Source organism: Hakea prostrata, chromosome 1 (assembly GCF_041222555.1).
Source record: "Hakea prostrata isolate BN-2017 chromosome 1, UWA_Hpros_2, whole genome shotgun sequence".
Classification (NCBI taxonomy): Eukaryota; Viridiplantae; Streptophyta; class Magnoliopsida; order Proteales; family Proteaceae; genus Hakea; species Hakea prostrata.
In genome coordinates, this window is record NC_142600.1 from 5,706,944 (window position 1) to 5,729,034 (window position 22,091).

General features: G+C 40.2%; 2 protein-coding genes across 2 annotated transcripts; both read left to right on the forward strand.

Moving 5' to 3' along the window:
* The first annotated feature begins 779 nt into the window (after positions 1-779).
* LOC149026937 (DNAJ heat shock N-terminal domain-containing protein) lies at positions 780-18,195 on the forward strand. Its single transcript, XM_089157495.1, has 10 exons — positions 780-1,021; positions 1,426-1,485; positions 1,729-1,811; positions 2,734-2,887; positions 5,184-5,313; positions 7,979-8,137; positions 8,226-8,404; positions 8,888-8,968; positions 15,457-15,597; positions 17,461-18,195. The coding sequence occupies exons 1-10, from the start codon at positions 935-937 to the stop codon at positions 17,539-17,541; spliced, it is 1,155 nt and encodes a 384-aa protein (XP_089013621.1). The 5' UTR covers positions 780-934; the 3' UTR covers positions 17,542-18,195.
* Positions 18,196-18,972: 777 nt separating this feature from the next.
* LOC149026938 (exopolygalacturonase-like) lies at positions 18,973-21,751 on the forward strand. The gene is made up of 4 exons (XM_089153859.1): positions 18,973-19,575; positions 19,653-19,942; positions 20,896-21,121; positions 21,527-21,751. Exons 1-4 carry the CDS (start codon positions 18,973-18,975, stop codon positions 21,749-21,751), a joined length of 1,344 nt encoding a protein of 447 aa, XP_089009985.1.
* Positions 21,752-22,091: the final 340 nt, after the last annotated feature.

A 22,091-nucleotide genomic window follows, 5' to 3' on the forward strand; every position in this document is an offset into this window, starting at 1 on the left:
CCCGAGTTGCCGTGTCGCCAGGTCCAACACGGCGACACGGGCCGACATGCCGAACCTTGGAAATGACTTCATTGCCTTCTTGTATGTAAAATTCAACCTGGCATATTATATTGGGTATTTTCTATGCCATTTATTCTACTAAAACCATATCTTTCAAGGATATTAAAAAAATATATCATCAAAATTTATATATTGATTATTTTGCAAGATAAAAAAACATTAAATTATAAAAATACAACGTTAGCCGAACTGGTCTAGAGAATCTTTCTACCAATTATTTAATTATTTTGAACCCCTAAAAATTATTTATTTTAATTTTCTCAGTCAAATTTAGCCGAACTGGTCCTTAAACTGCGCCTGCTCACTGGTGTTCCTGGTTTGAAGATGCCAGGGACAGATAATGACATATTTTTTCCTCTCAGGAGGTTGAACCTTTCTATCATTAACCTATAGGGCGCACGTTAGCGGCTTCCGAATAAACCATGGAAGCCAGCACGGCTGATGTTCAAAATGGGCCTGGATGAATTGGGCCGAATTGGATCAGTATCCATGTGGGCCTCCATTGACACAACACAAGTTGGTGCTCTTTTCTACAAAAGCCCACTAAGGACTAGTAGGACCTATCATATCGGGCCCAATGTTGTCCAGTATGGTCCCACAAAATTAACGCTACTGACAGCTCTAAAGGCAACGAGAGCGGCCCAAATCGTTGTTGCAGTTATAAGTTATAATACTGTTTTCCCTCTCGAAAATGAACTTTTGGCGGCATTTGTTTATTCCGTGAAGAACTGGAAAGTCGGGAGGCATAGTGAGAGCTGCGTGCGGGTGGGGTTCGAAATGATCTATTTTTTCGGCTGCTCTCTGATTCTTTCTTTCATCTCCTACTCTAGTGTTTCAAGCTCATCTGCAACTCGTGCTACTTCTTGGAGAAGAAATGGTCAAGGAAACGGAGTGTTACGATGTTCTTGGCGTCAGTCCCTCTGCTTCCGAAGAGGAGATCAGGAAAGCTTACTATCTCAAGGTTTATGTCCAACGAAGAGCGTGGTTGATGATTTATTTGTTGAATCAGATTGTTGTTTGATTTTCTGTTCTACTCTGTTGAGTTCAGTGTTTCTTTTCTTGATTATGTTTAACCGTTCTCGTTCGCGGTCTTCCTTTGTAGATAGAATTTCATTACCTTGATTTAGTTTCTCCAATTCATAAGCATTGACAAACAGTATCCACAATCTGATTCGCAATTGTCTATGGAACTGAGATCGCTTAGGAATTTTGCCAATCCTGAACGATAACAACATATTTCATCGATTTCTCCTCCAACACAATGTGTTTCCCTTTTATTTTAGGTTTCCTTAAAAGAGGATTTATTTTTGCTTTAATCTAATTGATTTTCGTGCATTGTACCTGAACCGCTGTAGTTTGTTGCAGGCAAGGCAGGTCCATCCTGACAAAAATCCAAATGATCCTCAGGCAGCCGAAAGATTTCAGGCAAGTGCTCCGTCTCCTCATTTAGTAGACGAGAGTAATGAAACCTGAATTTGATTCTAGGATAGTGAACTTATCGTATTAGATAGAACATGATTCCGCATCTGATATGACATGGATCTTCCACTTATTCATATTAGCTGCTGTGCGACTTTTTATTAATGCTTTTGATAGTAGATCACTTTCTTTCTTATATTAGAGAGATTTGTTGAATGTCATAAACAATCCAAGTTCAATTGCTCTCAGGTATTGGGAGAAGCTTATCAGGTTTTGAGTGATCCTGTACAAAGGGATGCTTACAATCGGAATGGAAAATATTCCGTCTCCAGGTATGTCAAAAAGAACACAAGAATAACCGTATTTTTCTCATGTGAATGTGTAGGTACATATATGTAGGTTCATGAAGCATAAAGCACCTTGAAGGTGAATGTCAAGACCATTTAAATCAAGGCAGCAGAAGGGAAAGTTTATGCTAAAGAAATATCAAACAAAAATTTCAGGCACCAATTTCACATCTTGGACCTTTGTAGTGCTTATTAATTCACAACCTCTCATCTATAAGCTTTGACTTGAGAAACAAGATGCTGTGTCTGTGAATGAGTGATATTTGTCATATAAAATTCACTGAACTAGGCCACCATGAAATTCTTTGGCTGGTACAATTTTTTGTGTACACAACAATGACCTTAATCATGTCTGTCATATCTAGTTTGGCAGCAAACCTAAAAATATGCTCTCTTGAGACCCTATCATAAAGTTGACAAGTTTGGTCTAAATTAGTCAAATTCTTGAGCTCATCTATGAATCACTTTGTGTGTGACTAAGTTACTCTCTCTAAATATTCGATTCAATTAAAATTTATATAAAGCACTGATGGATTTGTTTTAGATCAGAAGTGCAAGAGCATAACTTTATGCCTGTATCAGGCTATCAGCATAGCAACAATCCTTGTAATAATGCACATACATGTCAGCTTCTCGATATTGAGTGCATTGTCTAAAAATACTTCCTCAGGTGTTCCTAAATTTTTTTTCACAAAGTCTTAATGGTGATAGATGCCAACTATCTGTTCTCCTCTTTGGAAATGGATACAGAAAATATCACGGTCTTTAATGCGCATGTACACACACATTAATGAGTTAATGACCTGTTATAGAATTCTCACACTCCTCTGGCATTCCTCATACTGTGATGGCATACCATTCAGACCTTCCTGGTAAACTGTTATATCCTTCTTTTCTTTGTGTGCAGGGAAACAATGCTTGACCCAACTGCGGTCTTTGCCCTTCTTTTTGGAAGTGAAAAGTTTGAAGATTACATAGGACATTTGGCTGTGGCATCAATGGCTTCCACTGAATTATCTACTGAAAGTGACAATTCAGAAAAAGTACATGAGAGGTTGAAGGCAAGTATGTTAAACATTCCAACAAGTCATTACTGTCACTTTGGAAAGTCACTAATCTATTTGTTTGACTTTCTTGAAAGTACCACATATTATCTGAGAAGATCTGTTATAATCAGTTATAGCCTAGTGATTGTTGCTTACGTGGTATCAAGTTCATGTATTGCTGACTCTATCAAGGTTTCTCTTTTCTGAATGATAAACATCGTGTTCCTAGGGATTCCTTGCAACAGAAGCCATGCCTGCTGTATTAAAATTTGCTCTCTTGCAATTACCCCGAGTCAAACCTTGTTTCTGACATAAACCTATTAGCCTGCCTTAAGCAATAGATGGAATCAGTTATGACAAGTTAGTACATGAATGCCCCAATGATTAGATGGGGTTGTCAGACTGTTATGCAACCCAAGATGGGGGGAGTGAGGTGGATTGTTAAACCTCACTGCCCAAAGAGAAAGATGTGCTACATGTATGCAAGAGTCTTAGATGATATTTCCATAAGCTTGTCTTAAATAGAGAAGGGGTGGCTGAAAAATGTGGCCAAAAGAGTCTCAAACAGCTCTCTTATTGTGCAAAGTTTCTTTTTGGATGAATAAGTATAAATAATGTGTTAAAAGACAGCATCCAAGGAGGAAAGAGCTACAACTTCCACATTTTGAGAATTATGATTGTATGAGCACTTCAAAAAGTTGGCCTCAGGAAATACAGACTGGATTCAAGTTGATAGATTAGCACTCTGACTGGCTTGACTTTTGGGCCTGAAACAACTTGACTCTTGGCATACAGCTTCTCCCCGTAGGTTTTAGGTCAACATACCAATATATGCCAAAAATCTTCCGTTCATAGGCAAAGTCATCCAACTATAGTTAAACCATTAAGACATGTTTCAGAACTTTGAGGCTATATCCTATGGGTCTGAGAGTATTGAGAATCACTTTAAAACTTAGAAATATAAAATACAATATGAATTAGATGGGAAAAAGAGTCAGCGTCTTAATTGTACTGTCTTAATGTGTGTCCAATTGAGATCTGATCTATATCCTTGATGGGCTTTCTGAACTCCTCTGGTTATACCAAGTTCATGTTGTCACCATATGCCATAGATGGACATACTGAAATGTATGAACACTCCAGGTCACGGGTAGATAAACGACGAACCATGATTGATGCCATTTGTTGCCATGGATGATTGATCAAGCTTGAAAATCTTCCTTCACAACCCACACAAATCATTGCTGAGACAGTCATCCTACATATGATGAAGTGTAAGAGTGAGGTTAGATCTATCAATAAAATAAACTTCTTCACCTCTTAACACAAGTAGGAATAACCAAAAACAATCATGGACATGCAGCACCCATCAAGGAAGTACTTAATTCATAAAGAATAAATAAATGGAAGTCCAAAGGCTGCACTGCTACCCCATAAGATTTTTGACCATCATCTGTCAAGTCCCCCTCTGATCTGGCAGAGACAATTATTTTCCTCTGTAGTGGGGCTGGGGGTGGGGGAGGAGTGACAATGTACTCATTCATAAAGAAAAAATAAATTATAAGTTCAGAGACTTCTCAGATAGACCATGAGATATTAGTCATTATCATTCAAGTCAACCAACCTGATAGAAACATTTTATAGAACTGTTGCAACTGCTTATTCCAAAAGCTTGAGCATATGGACAACAACAATGTATATCAACACCTCCTGCATGTGCGCTCCCACACACATGCATAGGTCTGCATGTGGCAGCATGACTGGTCCTCAAGTGAGAGTCATCTGGCACCCAGGGGCACAAGGCATAGGGACATGGCATACAAACAAAACTTCTCTCACTTGCCAGTATTGAAAAGGCCTCCTGGCTCTGATGCCATGTTACAACCAGTAATTTTTATCCACACAAGAACATGTATGTTGTTGATCGGGCAGTAGTATATAAAAATATATATCATATATCGACAAAGATTTCTGTTCTTTTCATGTCCCACACCTTCATAGATAATTCCTTTATATATTAGAATAAAAGGGGGTTTCCTTTCTGTAATTTTTCAGCTGGTGAATGTGATGGTAATGCCGTGGCTTCATCTCCTAATATCTAGATATGATGGTAATAGACATGGTGGAATACTGAAAATTGATTGGAATTGTTGTTCCCATCTTGAGATAATCTTTTAGTCAGATCCTTCCCCTTTACTAGTAAGGGTTTGTGTCATTTAGATAAGAAATGTCTTGAGTTTCCATAAAATAGCATGTGGTGGTCTAATGAGCTTTCCTGTTTATGTTGTCGTACATAATTATTTAAATGAAGGCCATCCAAAAAGAAAGGGAAGAAAAGCTTGCTCGTGTACTGAAAGATTTTCTTAGTCAATATGTCCATGGTGACAAAAGAGGATTCATTAAACATGCCGAATCTGAAGCTAAGCGTCTTTCAGATACAGGTATCACTAATTAACTACATGATTTTAAATCTTTTCTTCAGTTCATGCCCCTGGTTTTATAGCTCTCTGTCTTACTTATCCTCTGCAATATTTCAATACAAATGCAAACTAAATCCAGTTTCTTAGCAGTGGGAAAGCTCAATCACTTGATAGCTTGTATGCATCAAGATGGGAATGTTCTCTTGGTCATTGTTCAAAGTTTCAGTCGAAAAAATTGAAATTCTGGGAAACATAAAAAGCAAAATGAAATGACTATTAAAATTGTATTCTCTGAATGGAATGAAACTTTACTGAAAATTTTAGTTTTAACAGAAATTGAATGGGGTCAAATTCTAATATTTCTAACATTATTCTAGGTGCGCACTTCAAGAGAGAAATTTCTACATGGCTAGCCATTGAGAGGATAATTTTGCCATGTGGACTTATTTGGCCATCTGGTTGGCTATGGATAGAATACATGTTAACTTTCATCATGCATTTCAATTCCATATATATATCTCGCCATCTAATGAATTATTTTCAAATTTTCAGCCATCAAACCATGAAGTCCTAGTGATGTAGGAGAAACCCTAGAAGATAGGGGACCTACAAAGTGGGCTACTAGACTCTTAGAATTAAACACCTATTCTTGACAGATAGTAAAGAAAGGAATTTGCAGCACTTGAATTCTGATTAATCATGCATGTAAGACAACTAAAGTAGAGAAATAAACACAATAAGTCCTACTGGTAAGCACAACTAAACAAGAATCAATAAGGAGACAAGGGGATGAGGATCTTAGCACCACAACACTAAATTGAATGCAAGGGTATTAAGAAACTTAAAGAAAATAGAGCTGTCCTAATCAATATCAGATTTTTAACAAGGAATTCAACAATTAACAATGTAAAGGGAGTCTTATGAAGTTTTTGTTTTAAACAAAACTACTGCCAAAGAATAAATGAGAAATATTTAGGGAGAGATAATGTTACTTACTGATCCTGGCTACAAAACAGGGGTTAGAAAGCATTTAGGAACAGAAATAAGAGAAAGAAAAAAATATTTTGAAGTAGTGGTGAATCTAGGAAAGGAGAAAAAAAATATTTTTAAGTAATGGTGTATCCTAGGAAAGAGAGTAGGTGATAAGAGAGAGGGAGAGAAAGAAAAGAAACAAAGAGAAGGGAAGGGAGACTAACAAAAGAAAAACTAGACTGACGTAGGGTAGGAAAATAAAAGGAAATAAGGAAAAGAGGGAAGAAAAAAAAAGAACAAAGATTTTTTTCTACAAGAAAAATAGAACAACCATGGGGTTTGGGGAAGAAGAAAAAAGATTTCCAGGAAAGAAACTAGGTCTTTTTCAAGAAAAAAAAGAGAGGAGGTCTTTGTAGAGGAGAGCAAGGGGAATTTTTCTAGAGAGAGAGAGAGAGAGAGAGAGAGAGAGAGAGAGAGCAGCGTGAGCTTCTTTTCTAGTTCTTTCATTCATTCATTCATCCATCTGTTAGAGATAATGGATGTGCAATCCGATAACCTCCGAACTCATCATCCATCTGTTAGGGATAATGGATGCACAACTACGAATAGAGAAGAACACAAGCAAAGCACACAAGGGGGAATTTAACGTGGTTCGGCAAAACCCTGCCTATGTCCACCAAAGAGAAAAAGAGTTCCACTATTTCAGAAAACTTCACGCCACTCTTGCACCCACAAAGTATTATCCTTTGCTTCTGTATCTACTAGGTTATTCCATAGAGACTATTTATAGGGAAACCTAAAACCCTAATCCCAATGTAATTACAAGTTTAACCCAGTACTAGTAATTGACCCAAACCCTGTTTCAATTACAAATACAACCAAAATCATAATCACATGGACCCACAAAATACAAGACACCCAAACCCAACACCATCCACATAGATGCTGTCGTGGGATGATCTCTACGTCGGCAACACCTCCAAACTCATCATCCATCCACATAGATGTTGTCGTGGGATGATCTCTACGTTGGCGTTGCCGGTAAACTCGAAACGGCTCACTGATATCCTCATCACCCAGTGTAGCTACTCTTACGGGGAACACAAAGATTTCCATCCAAAAATTTTCAAAACAAACTCAATTTAGTGGTCTCTCTACAATTTTCTCTTGATATGACTAGTAATTCAAGTCATGAACAAGATTGCACTCATTATTGACCCAAATTAGTAATTGTTTTGCACTAAAATTCATAAAATGGGAGTCATCCACAAGTGAACTGCCTTACGCAGATGAAAATACCCAGAAGTGCCAGCCTAGAGTTTCTTTCTGGTTGTGTTCACCTAGAAAAACCATACCATGATTTATTTGGGGTTTTCTGTAATCGGCTATGAAACTATCTGCTGGCACCAGTCCTTTTGAACCTTGGGAGTCATGACTTAAATGCTTTCTACCATTTCAAGAGATATTGTTCTCTCTTTCTATAACATATTCACAAAATTGATGAGTGCAGCAAACGGCATTGTCACCTCTATAGAAGAATTAAAAAAAAACTAAAAAAATAAGGGGTGAGGGAAGGTAAGGTCACACTTGTTATGTGCAGTGAAAGACTGGTTTCTGATTCTCACAAGGAAACAACATGAACTTGATACACTCCTGCACCTTGAATAGTGAGAATTTTCTAAAGACAGTTTTTTTATGTCTGTTGTAAATACAGCTTTTGGACTCGACATTCTATATACCGTGGGCTACATATATGCAAGACAGGCAGCACAAGAATTAGGAAAAAAGGCAATTTACTTGGGAGTCCCCTTTGTGGCTGAATGGGTGAGGAATAAAGGACATTTTTGGAGGTCACAACTCACAGCTGCAAAAGGTGTTTGTCGCCATTATCATATCATTAAATTTTTGTTAAGTTTTAAGTTTCCACTGGTTCTCTTGATATGTTGTGGATATTGATACAGGTGCTTTTCAATTATTGCAACTGCAAGAAGATATGCAACGACAATTTAACATCGATGGTAGTGGTCCACAAAATGATGTTGATTCACATATGCGATTAAATAAGGATGCACTGATGAACTCATTGTGGAAACTGAATGTGGTAGATATTGAAGTAACTCTCTTACATGTGTGTCAGATGGTAAATTCTTGAGCTTCTTCATTTCCATTTAACAATTATGCCAAATACAATGATGAAGAGTAAAAAGGAACAAATTATATCCTGGATGACCTCAATGACAATTTTATAATAGCTGGCTTAGGTCTCTTGATAGTGTTCTAGGTTTTATTATGAGAAGGGAAAAAAGAAGATTCTGATGATCCACAAGGATGAGCTGAAGAGAAGGAAAAATAATTATAACTTTTCAGCAAGTGAAGATGGATAAAGAACAATATACTAGTCCATCATACCTTCAGAACCAGTATGATATGTTGTGGTACATCTTAAATATCAGATTATGTAATTTGGCTTCCATCAATTGTTTGTTCTTTCTATCTTAGTTCAATTGAATTGTAGGATTCCAGAGAAACTTTTGTCCACTTTATTTAATTTGAGTGCAGGGATTTTTTTGTTATCTCAAAAATTTGTTATCATATCCCCTTATTATGCTTGAATCAATTGCAGGTGCTACAAGAAAATAATGTAAAGAAAGAGGAACTTAAAGCTCGCGCACATGCTCTGAAAATTTTGGGAAAAGTATTTCAGGTTCAATACAATCTATTTCATAATTTTCTCTATTATAACATCCAGTTTGTAGATCTTTAATAAAAAGTCTGGTAAAGAGAAATGTATTTGCTCTCTTTCCTGGATATTCCCTAACATGGATTACTTCATGTATGTGGGTGAAGTATAGGCAAGCTGGTTTGTGGTAGCCATACATATTCAATCTTTAATTTCTGTTTGTATAAGGTCAAGAAAAGAATATTCTTGTTTCCCCCCACACACGATAAGTTAGTAATGCTCCTTCTTTAATCCAACATATCTGTCCTCTCTGCATGTAAATATTTGTTTCTTTTATTGGAGCACACTTGTGAGACCAAATCCTATTACTTGCTAGATTTTGCCTGATTAAACGAGTTAGATCCTGATGGCCAATATCCATATACGTGCAAATAGGTGCAAGTAACAATTTCTGTGGTTGAGTTTTTCAGGCTACAGTCATAGAACTAAGTTTTCCTAATGTTCCTTGATACGAATAGAAAAAAGACTCAACATCTCTGTTAACCCTTCATCCCGCCGGGAAAAATGTTTCCCTGAGAACTATGTCTTCTCCGGCTCTGACCCCTCCTCAGCCTTCCCTTGCTCCAGCCACCCCCTTTTCCCCCATTTCCCTCTCCTCTCATCCCTCCGATGACCTCCCACCCCCAACCAAGCCTTGGAACTCCCTCTTCTCATCTCCTAATGCCTCTGCATTAAACCTCAACCTTTCTTTCGTACCTTCCACCCCTAACAACAATATCACCCCTCACGCTCACTGCCTCTCCACCTCCACTGCCCTGGGCATTCTCCGCTGGAAGCTGGCCATTATTGGTCAATTTCTCGGCCCTGTTCCCCCTTTCAACATCATCAAATCCTCCCTTGCCAACAATGGAAAGCCGTTGGTCTTATGGATACGCATCTGCTTGATTCTTGAATTTTTCTCTTTAACCTCTCATCTGTGGATTGTCATGCCCGTGCCTTGGAGGGATCTCCCTGGTCTGTTGGAAAATCCCAAATCTTCCTCAAACCATGGTCTCCTTCCTCTCCTCTTTGCAGGGTCGACTTCAACTCCCTTCCCCTGTGGATTAACTTACCTGGTCTGCCTTTGGAGTTTTGGAATTCCAATTGTCTCAGTAGAATTGGCTTTGCTTTTGGAATTCCTCTGCGTTCTGATGCCAAAACTTTCAAGTTGGAGAGACTTTTATATGCCCGCCTTTGCGTGGACTTCCCAGCTGCCAAGCCCCTGCCGGCTACTGTTTCCATCGCCGATGACAACGGCCTAAAGTATGATCAAACCATCGTATACGACTGGATACCTCTTCTTTGAGATCTCTGCTTTGCTTTCGGCCACGATGATGCCTCATGCTCTTCTTCAGCTCTTCTTACAGACTGCTTTTTATACATAAGAATTAACCTGGTTATCAATCTCTGACTGCTTCTCGCCCTTCCAATGCAGAGCCTCTGTCTGAGAAGATGTGCCTGCCTCCTGAAGCTCCCCGCAACACTATTGATCTTCTTGAAGCTATCATGGTCGACAATAGTCAGTCTTCTCCTCTCTCTCTTGCTGCCTTCGAAAGAAGAAAAGCCTCCGCTGCTGTTGCCGCCTGTAGAAGCAAATTTTCGAGCTTCCATCTTGCAAAAACCTACCGGAGGAACAGAAGAAAAGCTGGTTCCTTGCCGCCGACAAGCATCTTTGCTCTCCTGATCTCGAAGGACGTATCAAAAGCTGCCTCTCTCTACTCCTCTGCCGCCACAGGTCTGAGCCCTGCTCCTCTGATCGTTGATGCTGATGCCACCATCAAATCGGAAAGCTTCTCCCCCCCGGCTGATGCGATCAAGGTCCCATACCGATAAGCACGCCACTGATCGAACGATGGTTAAGGTAAAGTCTGATCGGTTGACCATTTCCCTGACAACCTTGAAACCTCTCCCATATATATCGCCTCTAGAAGCCTCTACGACATAAAACAAATGGATCCCAAAAACTGTTCTGTGGTTTCGGCTCACATCGCCAATGATGCCCTATTAACCCCTCTCAATCCCTAGAAAAACCCCCTTTTGCCCTTACCCTCCCCTTCCCTTTTGGCAACTAAATCCCAACCCATTTTCAAGCACCGTCGGCCCAAGCCCACTGCCAGAAACCCAACTACCGCTTCTTCTCCCAAGCCCATCTCTCTTGGGCTCTTACCCCTCACTGTCCTTGGGCCTCCAATAACCTCTAAATCCCTCAATTCCTCCTTAAACAAATCTAAAGCCCACCTCCCAACCCACACCCGCACTACCCATCCCATAGCCAAAGTTAAAACCCATGACAGCTCCTCTCACACTCCCCACTCAAAACCTCTCACCGCTTCTACTAGCCTCCAGCCTACCCCTTTCCCTCCTGCAGCCCCCCCAAACATGAAGCTTCCCACCTCTGACCCAGACCTGCCCATCACCCCCATGAACTGATCCTTTCCTGAGTCTAATTCCCTTCCTCTAGTTTAACCATTGATCCTGACATTTTTGAAACACTCTCCCCTCTCATTTCCCCCCCTGTGTGAGAACCCCCACCCCCTTTGCCCCTCCCCAAGCAGTGACATGGATGCCCCCCCCCTTTGTTATCTATGTTTGATTTCTTTATTTGGAATGTCAGGGGGCTCAATTCCCTTGCAAAGCAAGTTGATGTTAAAAACACCATCAAATCTTCTAAAGTATCTCTATGTGCCCTTCTTGAAACTCATGTCCAAATGGACAACACCCTTCGGATTGCCCCGTTTATTGCCCCCTCTTGGTCTTTTATATCTCTTCCCCTTATACCAATGGTCGTATTTGGATTCTTTGGGACTCCTCTAGATTCCAAATTTCTCTCCTTTGCTCCACCCCTCAGCTTATGCATCTCAACATCCTTGCCAACCATTCCCCTCCTTTCCTCCTCACCATTATCTATGGCTTCAATCTTGCCTCTGATCGTGCCCCTCTTTGGGAGGATATTAAATCTATCTCCGCCTCTTCCCTTAATATCCCCTGGGGTATTGGTGGCGATTTTAACATCATTAGGTTTTCCCATGAGCGGCTCGGAGGCTCCGCCCCAGATCCTAATGCGATGGATGATTTCAATGTTTGCATTGATGATTCGGGGATAGCTGATCTTCGCTGGTCGGGCGATTCCCTTACTTGGTATAACCATCGCTTGGGTTCAGCTTGCATTGCCTCGAAACTTGATCGTTTCCTGACCAATGATTCTTGGTTCTCCGCCTTTCCCTCTTCCCATGCCTCCTTTTCTAATTCCAATCTTTCCGACCACTCTCCGTGCCTTACCCAAATTTCTCCTACCATCTCCTTTGGCCCGAAACCCTTCAAATTCTTTGATATGTGGACTTCAAGCGATACTTTCATCCCCACTGTTAGGGAAGCCTGGTCCAAACCTGTCCATTGTCACTCTCTCCCTCTTGTTGCTTTTGCCCACCGGCTTCGCAACACCAAAGAAGCTCTTCGCTCCTGGAATTCCTTGACTTTTGGTAATATCTTGTCCAGACTCTCTTCCTGCCGCTCCAGCCTCCAGTCCATCCAATCCCTCCTTTAAATTGACTGTTTCAACTCCTCCCTCGCCGAAAAGGAAAAATCTCTTTCCTCTGATCTTTCCTCCCTCCTCTCCTCGGAAGAAAGCTTCCTCCGCCAGAAAGCTATAATCAAGTGGCTTGATCTGGGGGATTCAAATTTTGTCTACTTCCACCGATTCCTTAAAGCTTGGAATAACTTCAACTCCATACCTTCCCTCATCACCAATAATGGTGTTTGCATCTTGGACCCTGCCAGCATCAAGGCCGAGATCGTCTCCTTCTTCTCCAACCTCCTCTCCCCCTCCTCTCTACCTCCCCGCTCTCCCCTTCCTACCCACCTCATTAACAAATTTGTGGATCCTTCTGCCATTTCCTCTCTCTGTGCTATCCCTTCTTGCCATTTGTTCCCACAAGCCTAACAAGGCTCCTGGTCCTGATGGCTTCAGTATGGTTTCTTCCTTGCCTCTTGGAACTTTATTGAGAATGATCTTGTTCATGCCATCAGCAGTTTCTTCCTTAACCCCTCTCAACTCTCTTCCATTAATCAAACTTTCCTTTGCCTTATCCCCAAGAAGCAAGGGGCCTCCTCTCTCTCGGACTTCCGCCCCATTTCCCTCTGTAATGTCCTCTATATATTAATTTCCCAAATCCTCGCGAATAGGCTCAAGCTGGTGCTTCCCTCCTTGTGAGCCCGAATCAATTGGCTTTTATCTCGGGCCGGAGCATTGCGGATAACATTCTCCTTTGTGCGGAGATTGTCAAGGGCTTTGATCGCTCCGATCATTCTCCGGCTGCTCTCCTCAAGGTTGATCTCCATAAAGCCTTTGACTCTATTCGCTGGGATTTCCTTAGAGATGTCCTCTATTCTATGAGTTTCCCTCTTCCCTTCATCCATTGGATCGAAACCTGTATCTCTTCTCCCCGTTTCTCCATCATCGCCAACAGTTCTCCGGCTGGATTCTTCCAACCCCCAAGGTTGCCCTCTTTCTCCTTACCTCTTCTCCCTTGCCTTAGAGGTCCTCTCCCACATCCTTCAGTCCAAAAGTGATCAGCTTCTCATCTCCCCCATTCCCAAATCCAAGCCCCTAAACCTAACTCACCTTGCTTTTGCTTACGATCTTATGATCTTCTGTAAAGCGGATCATGTGTTCATTTCCTCCATCCTCGCAGCTATGTCGCAGTTTGAAGCCCTCTCTGGGCTCTGCGTCAATCTTAATAAATCCACCATCTTTCTCTCGGGTATCCCCGATCAGCTTCGTGCCTCTCTCCTCCATCTGTCAGGCTTTTCCCCTGGTTCCTTTCCTGTGGTTTACCTTGGTCTCCCTCTCATCCCTAGTAGGCTTACTCGTCACCACTGCCTCCTTATGCTTGACAACATCCGGAAGAAGCTCCAACTCTGGAAGGGCAAACTTCTATCGTTTGCTGGGAGAGTGGTGCTCATTCGGTCTGTGCTTCAATCCTCCTATCTCTATTGGTGCGGGATCTTCTCAATTCCAAAATCTACCATCCATGCCATGGAGTCTCTTTTTTGTGCCTTCCTTTGGAAAGGACAGGAAGCCTCGCGCTTCATCCATTTGATCAGTTGGTCCTCCATCTGCCGCCCTACTTCCGAAGGAGGCTTGGGAATCCGGCGGATCTCTGATGTAAATATTGCCTACCTCCTCAAACTTATATGGAAAATTGCTATAAAGCATGATTCCATTTGGGTTAGTTGGATCTACTCTTACCACCTGCAATGTGATTCCCTTTTGACTGTCCCCATGCCCCCTAATCCTTTATGGGTCTGGAGGAAAATTCTCTTGCTGCGTCCCTGTGCCATCTCTATTTCCATTTCCTCTGGTTCCACCACCTCCTTCTGGCTTGATCCGTGGCATCCGATGGGCATTCTCTATAACTTCTTTGGTCCCCGTACTGTTTATAGCACCCATATCCCCAAAACTGCTCCCTTGTCTAGTTTCATCTCAAATGGGTCTTGGATCCCCTCCCCCCTCCCCATTCTCACACAGGTTTGGGAATCCCTCCCCCCTCTCTCTAACTCTCCGAGAGACCTCATTGTCTGGATCCCTTCCCCATCCGAAACCTTCTCCACCTCCTCTGCCTGGAACCTCATCAGATCCCATAACCCGAAGCCTCCCTGGCCACCTTTGGTTTGGTTCAAAGGCTACATTCCCCGCCATTCCCTTAGCCTTTGGAGAGCCGTCAACTTGGCCCTCCCCACCCAATCTTTCCTTATTGACCGCCATATCCATGCTAACCCCAATTGCATCCTTTGTTGGAACGGTTTAGAGAACCTTGAGCACCCTTTCTTTTCTTGCCCCTTCTCCAGATCTATCTGGGGGAAAAGCCATTATTTCCATTCGGCCCTGTTTGAGGTGATCCTATGGGTTTTTTCGAGATTTGTCTTGGATTTTGAGAACCTTTTCAGGCATTTCCATTTGTGATCGGATTGGTAAGCTAGTGTATTGTGCCTTGATCCATCACCTTTGGTGGGAGTGCAATCTTAGGAGATGGACCTCCAAATCCCGATCTATAGATAGGATTTGGAGTGCCATCTATTTTGATGTTTCTTCTAGGCTGATAGCTATTCTCCATCCCCTTGTTGATGATACCCCAAGGAACAGGCTCATTGTTGTATCCTGGGGTCTTAACTCTCCTTTTCGGCCTTCTGTCTAGAGGCCTTGTTCTCTCATTTCCTTGCGTTATATATATTATTTATTCATCCAAAAAAAAAAATTCCTGTGGTTTACTTTTTTCTTTTTGGTAATAAATTTCCGTGCTTTGATAATATTGTATTTATATCAATATTGGAATGTCAAAATTTTTTTGTTATGAATCTCCAGCTCTTGTATTGGTAAAATTTCTACTGTATTTGCCCAATTTCATGTCTAGAAAACTAAAAATAATATTCATAAATCGGAGATATATGACTTACCCTTTTTTTAATAGATGCAGAGGGGAAAAGATGCTAGTACTGGTGGAACATCGAAAAAGAAAAGTGTATCTGATATATATGATGATGGAAGCAGTTCTGACAGTAGTTCTGTTGAGGATTCACCCAGAACACTTCCATATCGCGCACCTTTAATCACTCAGGCATGTTTGCACATTCTTTGAGCTGTCTTATCATGTTAAAGTATCTTTAACACATTGCTTTTATACGGTCATTAAATGCGTAGGTAAATTTAGATTGTTCAGAAGCACTACAGATAGGTAAATTTGTAGAGGTAAATGAAAATCTATGATATTCTTGAGTCAAAATGACACAGGTAATGAAACTGAACAAACTTTTAGAGTTAGTGCAACACTTGAACTCAAACTGATATAATAACAAGTAGGCATCAGCTAAATGTTCTCTGGGGCTGTAGATATTGTAGTGCAGTGCATTATCTATTGTGCTAAATGTAGTTTATACATGTTGTAACCTTCTGCATTAAGATTGAGTTAGTCTAGACTTTGTCTTTTGATGTGCCAACATCTGGGAGGTTTGAAATGTATTATCATCTGTTTGCTTTTGCTTAACAGATTTATGCAAACAACAGGTTCTCAATCTATGTCGACTCCCCATCTCGGCATATGGTGGAGTTGCTAGATCATAAGACAAAAAAATCACTTGAACTATGAATGGTTACATATAAATGCTTCAATGATATTCTTCTATTTGTGCACCATTAAGTGTAGGAGATTGATATTTTCTTAAATCAAAGAAGTCAAGCCATCTGTTTCACTGACAGTGAAACCCCATGCCTTGTGATTATTCAATGGTTTCAATATATGGTAACATCACATAACTAATTGCATGTAAAAACTGTTTCTGGATAATTATACAGTGATTAGTTCTGTTTTCCATTTATCAAAAGCTTCCTTCTCACATGCTTTTCTTGCAAAATCCGCTTCTGTTATTACTTTGAACTTTGACTTGCCCTGACAAATGAATGTATACATTCGTTCATCCGTTGTTCACCTCCAATTTGTGAAGTTAGACATCCATAATGCAAAAGATTGATCTGATCTGATCAACCAACAAACTACAGCGATGCATTCCTGTCAACTTGTGGCTTTGTTCACGTTTCACATTGCTTTCATTCATTAACATCGATGTATCCCTGTCAATTTTGCATCTCATGTCACTTCATCATCAATCTGACTTAGTAAAATTATTATGAAAATGTGCTCCGCAAATGCAACTTGATTTCCCAGAAATTTTCCTGCTTTGATATGCCATTTTTATGCTTTAAGGATACACACTCTAGCTAAAATAGAATAAGATGTGGCTTTTAGGAATTGAGTCCACAGCCTGCATTGTCATGATAAGAACTGCCGATATTGTTAGATGTCACAGATTAAATGTTATTAACCCTGAAATCAAGTGCCTTTTTTTGGCTTCTCTTTATATTGTGCCAATTATTCTCTTATGTTAGGATTACTGTATATACAATCTATGGGTATGAAGTGGAAATGGAAGTGAAACAGATACCCGTTTCTTATTTTCCTCAGCAAGAGTGACTTCAAAGGGCACTTTTCTTATTTTTTCAACTCAATCATCATATCTATTTCGGATATCTGTGCCCTGATTGTTACAATTATGGTAAATCAAAAGAGCTGTTTTAGGGGAGTTTCTTCCTTTTGATGTTTTCCCTTGATAGATCCCATGCTCGTACCAGTTTGCAGCTACCAAAGTTTAGGTTTTATCTCCACAGAAGATGTGTTAAACTAATTGCCGAGCCTACACATGTCTTTCAGTTTCTAGTCCCATACCGAATTAGGGTACTGTTTTACTCCTAATAACCCTTGGCTTTATTAATGTTACCAAGATTCTTTCCAAAAAAGTAGTAACAGAAATTGTTGTTACTGCCATTGGTCGACACCCAATAAGAAAACTTGTCTACTTAACCATTAAATATATTTTTTCAAAATCATTTGGTGAGTCCGTATTAACTTTTACCTCTTCTTATGCAGGGTATTGGAAGGCTGTTCAGATGCCTCTGTAACCCTGCTTTGGATGTGGATGATGAAGAGATTGTGTACAGGGGCAAATAATAATAGGCGAGAGAGATGCATATTTCAACGATACTGAAGGCAATTTGGCACTTAGGTGGTGAGGATTAAGAAGTGGCACAGGCCATGAAGATCTCAATGTTCTTACAGCAGTTGGTTTACCGATCTAGTGTCTCTACTGTTTCCTTTCTTTCTTTTCTTTCAAACAGTGCTTAGTTATCGCTTAAAAAAAAAAAAAAAAAAAAAAAAACTACCCCTTTAGCCGTGCAATTTTTCATTGGGACGGGGCTTGTATTCATTGCAAATGTAAAAAAAAAATGATTGATTAGAAGAGAGTTCAACAGAAATTTATGAATTTGTAAATTGAGAATGTAAGGTTGGCCCTAGCAGCGATGTGATGGGCTTGGGTTTAGATTGGGGCTCCTGGGGTTGTGCTAATGAGGCATCGCATGTTAAATTTGAGCATAAAATAGCATTGGTCATTGAAGTTACAAATTCATAAATTTCATATTTTCGAGATACATTAGGTAAGGATCTTGATAGAGGGGGCTTGGGTTTGTGAGGTCCAATGGGATTCATTACCCCTGGCAACAAATAAGAAGGGATAATTACTATTGCTCCCTTGTATTTTGGTTTTATTACTAATCAAACCTCTTTTATGAAGTTATTATTGTCCCCTCACTTCTAACTGTGTTAAGTGGCTGTTAACATCAAATATGTAATATCTATTTTGACCTTTATTAAAATTAAGAAGTTAAAAATATGACGTTGCCATCATTTAAAGAAAATATACTGAATGTCAATTATATCCTTAAAATCTTATATTTTATAATTAGTTTTGGCTTTGGTGGGACTACACACTTATGGTTGTTGAAACTCTCATGTTCTATTTAAATTTTTACCAATCACAATAATGAAAGTTTTACAAACAAATTAGCATATAAGATGCTAATTGATAGGAAATTTAGTAACAGTATAATGGTAGGCATATATTAGGTGATTTTCAATTTCCAAATTTGAATTACATTTGATATTTCCTAATATTTTAGTTTCTATTTTAAGTTTTATTTCATCGAATATTTCCTTTATTCGGTGATTTATTTTTTAGAGAAGAAAAATCAAATCTTTCCTTTAATTCTATTTCTTCCGACCGAAAAGGGCAACCATTCCATATTTGGATGTTGATTTTCAACCGCAAAATTATAATCTACAACAATAGTAAGTTGAAGGGAATTCTCTCTCCCAATTATTGGGTTGAAATTATTTTGCCAAAATTAGGATGAAAATTCATGGTATAAATTTCAAATCACCCCACAAGCATTACAACTTGAATCAAGTCTACCAAATATCCATTGGAGTTGGGATCGCTTGAGCCTCTTGTCCCAAAGAAGGTCCAAGGTTCTACTTGATCCCAGCTCATTAGTTTTGCTCACATTTTTTTTTTAATTTTTATTTGGCGAGGGGAAATTAATAATGGGCTCAAGCACGGTTCTTATGTTAATTTGTTTATTATGCTTCCTTTTATGGGAGGGTGAAGCTAGAACCGTTGAGTTTCGGCTTCTAAAATCAAATGATAAAAAACAATCAGCAGCACCGGAACCAAAGGGTACGTCACCATCGTCAGCACCGAAACCAAAGGGCACGTCACCATCATCAGCACCGGAATCACAGGCTACGTCACCATCATCAGCATCGGGACCAGGGGGTACAGTGTTTGATGTCACCAAGCATGGAGCAGTCTCTGACGGGAAAACGGATAATAGTAAGGCATTCCTTGCTGCATGGGCTGCTGCTTGTAAATCTTCGGCGCAATCTACCCTTTTGGTCCCAAAAGGAGACTTCTTGGTTGGTACAGTCACATTTGCCGGTCCTTGCAGCAAATCTCCTCATGTTGAGATAAGTGGTAAATTAATAGCTCCGCTAGCCTCAGGATCTGATGGTGCATGGATTACATTCAGAGGTTTGAGCGGGTTGAATATCAGTGGGGCCGGTGGATCTCTGAATGGTCAAGGAGAAAAGTCTTGGGCCACAAGTTGTGTTCACAGTGCCAATTCAAATTGCAAAATGGCCCAAACTGTGAGTTATTGGAATTTTACATGAGAATAATTGGAAACTTGATACTTATTTCCCTTTGTCTTTCACTTTTGTTGCAGAGCTTGCAATTGGCATCGATTACCGGTGGATCCTTAAGCGGCATAACTAGTATTAATAGTAAGGCATTTCACATGGTTGTCAGTCAATGCAGTGACTTTACCATCAAAGATGTCAAGATTCAAGCCCCCGGTACGAGTCGAAATACTGATGGTGTGCACATTGGTGATTCGTCCGGCATCACCGTTAATGACAGTGAGATTGGAACCGGCGATGATTGCGTGTCCATTGGAGCGGGAACTTCCAACATTGCCGTCACCAATGTGAAATGTGGACCGGGTCATGGCATCAGGTATATTACAAGATAATCATGCTTAAATACTTACGTAGAAATCCATACTGATTTGTGCAGATGATCTAAGGGCCTGTTTGGTTACATGAGTCTGGAAATTTCTAATATCTAGAGATTTAAAATCTATGGAGTCATAATTTATAAAATTAAATGTTTGGTTGTGGAATGAAATTTGTGGATTCATCCTAAAAAATTATTTGATTGACGTGATTTTTGTGAATGTGCAAATGTATAGCTTTTTTGAAATCTCTGGATTTCACCCCTTACCCATAAATCTACAGATTCACGTTTTTAGTGTAAAAATGTGAATCTCTAGATTTCATGAATCTGGAGATTTTTACAATCAAACGGGTACAATTCTCAGATTCATGAATCCAGAGATTTGAAATCTCTGGATTCATGTAACCAAACAGGCCCTAAAATAATATAGGGGTGTCAAGGAAAAACCCAACTACCCCAAGCCCGCCTGAGAGCAAACAGGGGTGGACCGGGCCTGTACTTCACGTTAGGTGTGGGATGGGTTTCATATATACTGAAATATGGGCTTTAATATAAAATGGGCCGTGACGAGCTTTTCTATTTCCATGATAATTATGTGCATTAAAGCTTGGGCTTAGCCCAAGTAGGGTCCTATGGGCTATGTATTTTCCATGACTTAATGGGCACATGAAAACCTAGGTGAGTTAGGGCCGAAATTTTGTTGGGAAAACCTACTACACTTGGGCTGGGCAGGGTTAAATGTAAGGTTGGCCTTACCAGCAGTGTGATGGGCTTGGGTTTAGATAGGGGCTCCTAGGGTTGTGCTCAAGTTTAGGCACACTCACACCCCAACACACCCCTCCTCCCCCCACCCCCCCCCCTCTTCCCCACCCGAAAAAAAAATGAAGAAAAAATGGAGGATGAGACTTGTTTCAGTTGACATTAACCATGTTCTTTTTTGCTTTCTTTTGTAGCTTGGGAAGCCTCGGGAGGTATCCAGGTGAAAAGGCAGTGAATGGTTTGAAGGTGACTGGTTGTACCTTGACTGGTACTGATAATGGTGTTCGGATCAAAACATGGCCAGCATCAGAAGCTAACACAGTTTCTAATGTTATATTCGAGGATATTACCATGACAGATGTAAAAAACCCCATCATCGTCACCCAACAATATTGTGACAAGGCACAATGCGACTCTAAGGTAAGTTCAATAAAAGCCCCAAAACAAGGAAAAAAAAACACTTCACACCTGTGGGATAGTACTACTCAATCTGAACTAATATACTCTTTGACAATCTCTCTCCTAAGTCTTAACACAATTGCACCTTATCATAACCGCCCTCATTTCATCAAATCAATACATTGACGCTCCCCACCAAATAAGACTATCAAGTCTGGTCGTGGGTGAGCTCTCATGGGCTAGGTTGGTGTAAGTATTCTTACACAACCATCCCTTTTTGTGTTTGGTGGGAGAGAGGTAGGTCAATCAGTTTGAAAGATGGAATTCTGATCACTCTACCTCATGTTTTTAGTTGAAGATTGATTATGTAATTACATTGTCTCCATGATTACTAATGGTATGTGTCGACATTACCCAATGCAACAGCCTTCACGTGTGAAGCTGACAGACATTAAGTTCAGAAACATCAAGGGTACAACCCCCACAAAGGAAGCAGTTAGCATCTCATGTAGTGAAGCTGTACCTTGTGAAGGAGTAGAGCTCGCTGGTATTAGCTTGAAATCTACGGCAGGTGAGGTGACTTCTATTTGTAAGAATGCAAAAGGTGTTGCTTCTGGTGTTCAAAGTCCAACCTCGTGCTTTAAAGTCTAATTCAGTTGGTCCTCCTGCACAAATGTCTTTGATTGCTTGTGCATCCTTTCAAAGAGCGATTCCTTGGGTAGGCAGATTCGGGTGTGCTAGTTCAACTGGCCCCAACAAAGCTGCAACTATGAAAGGAGAAAAGCGTTTGAGACCTTTGTATAAACATCTGTTGCTACTGATATTGACTTTAGTCAAAGGTTAATATAATGACATTTTTTATTCCCTTTGTGAGTGTTTAAACTTTGACGGTGGGTTTATTTGGTTGCAACGAGAATTGAAGGAAACCGAAGGAAAATTTTCATACTAAAAAAAAAAAACTTGTCTAACAATTTATAATCATCACACTAAG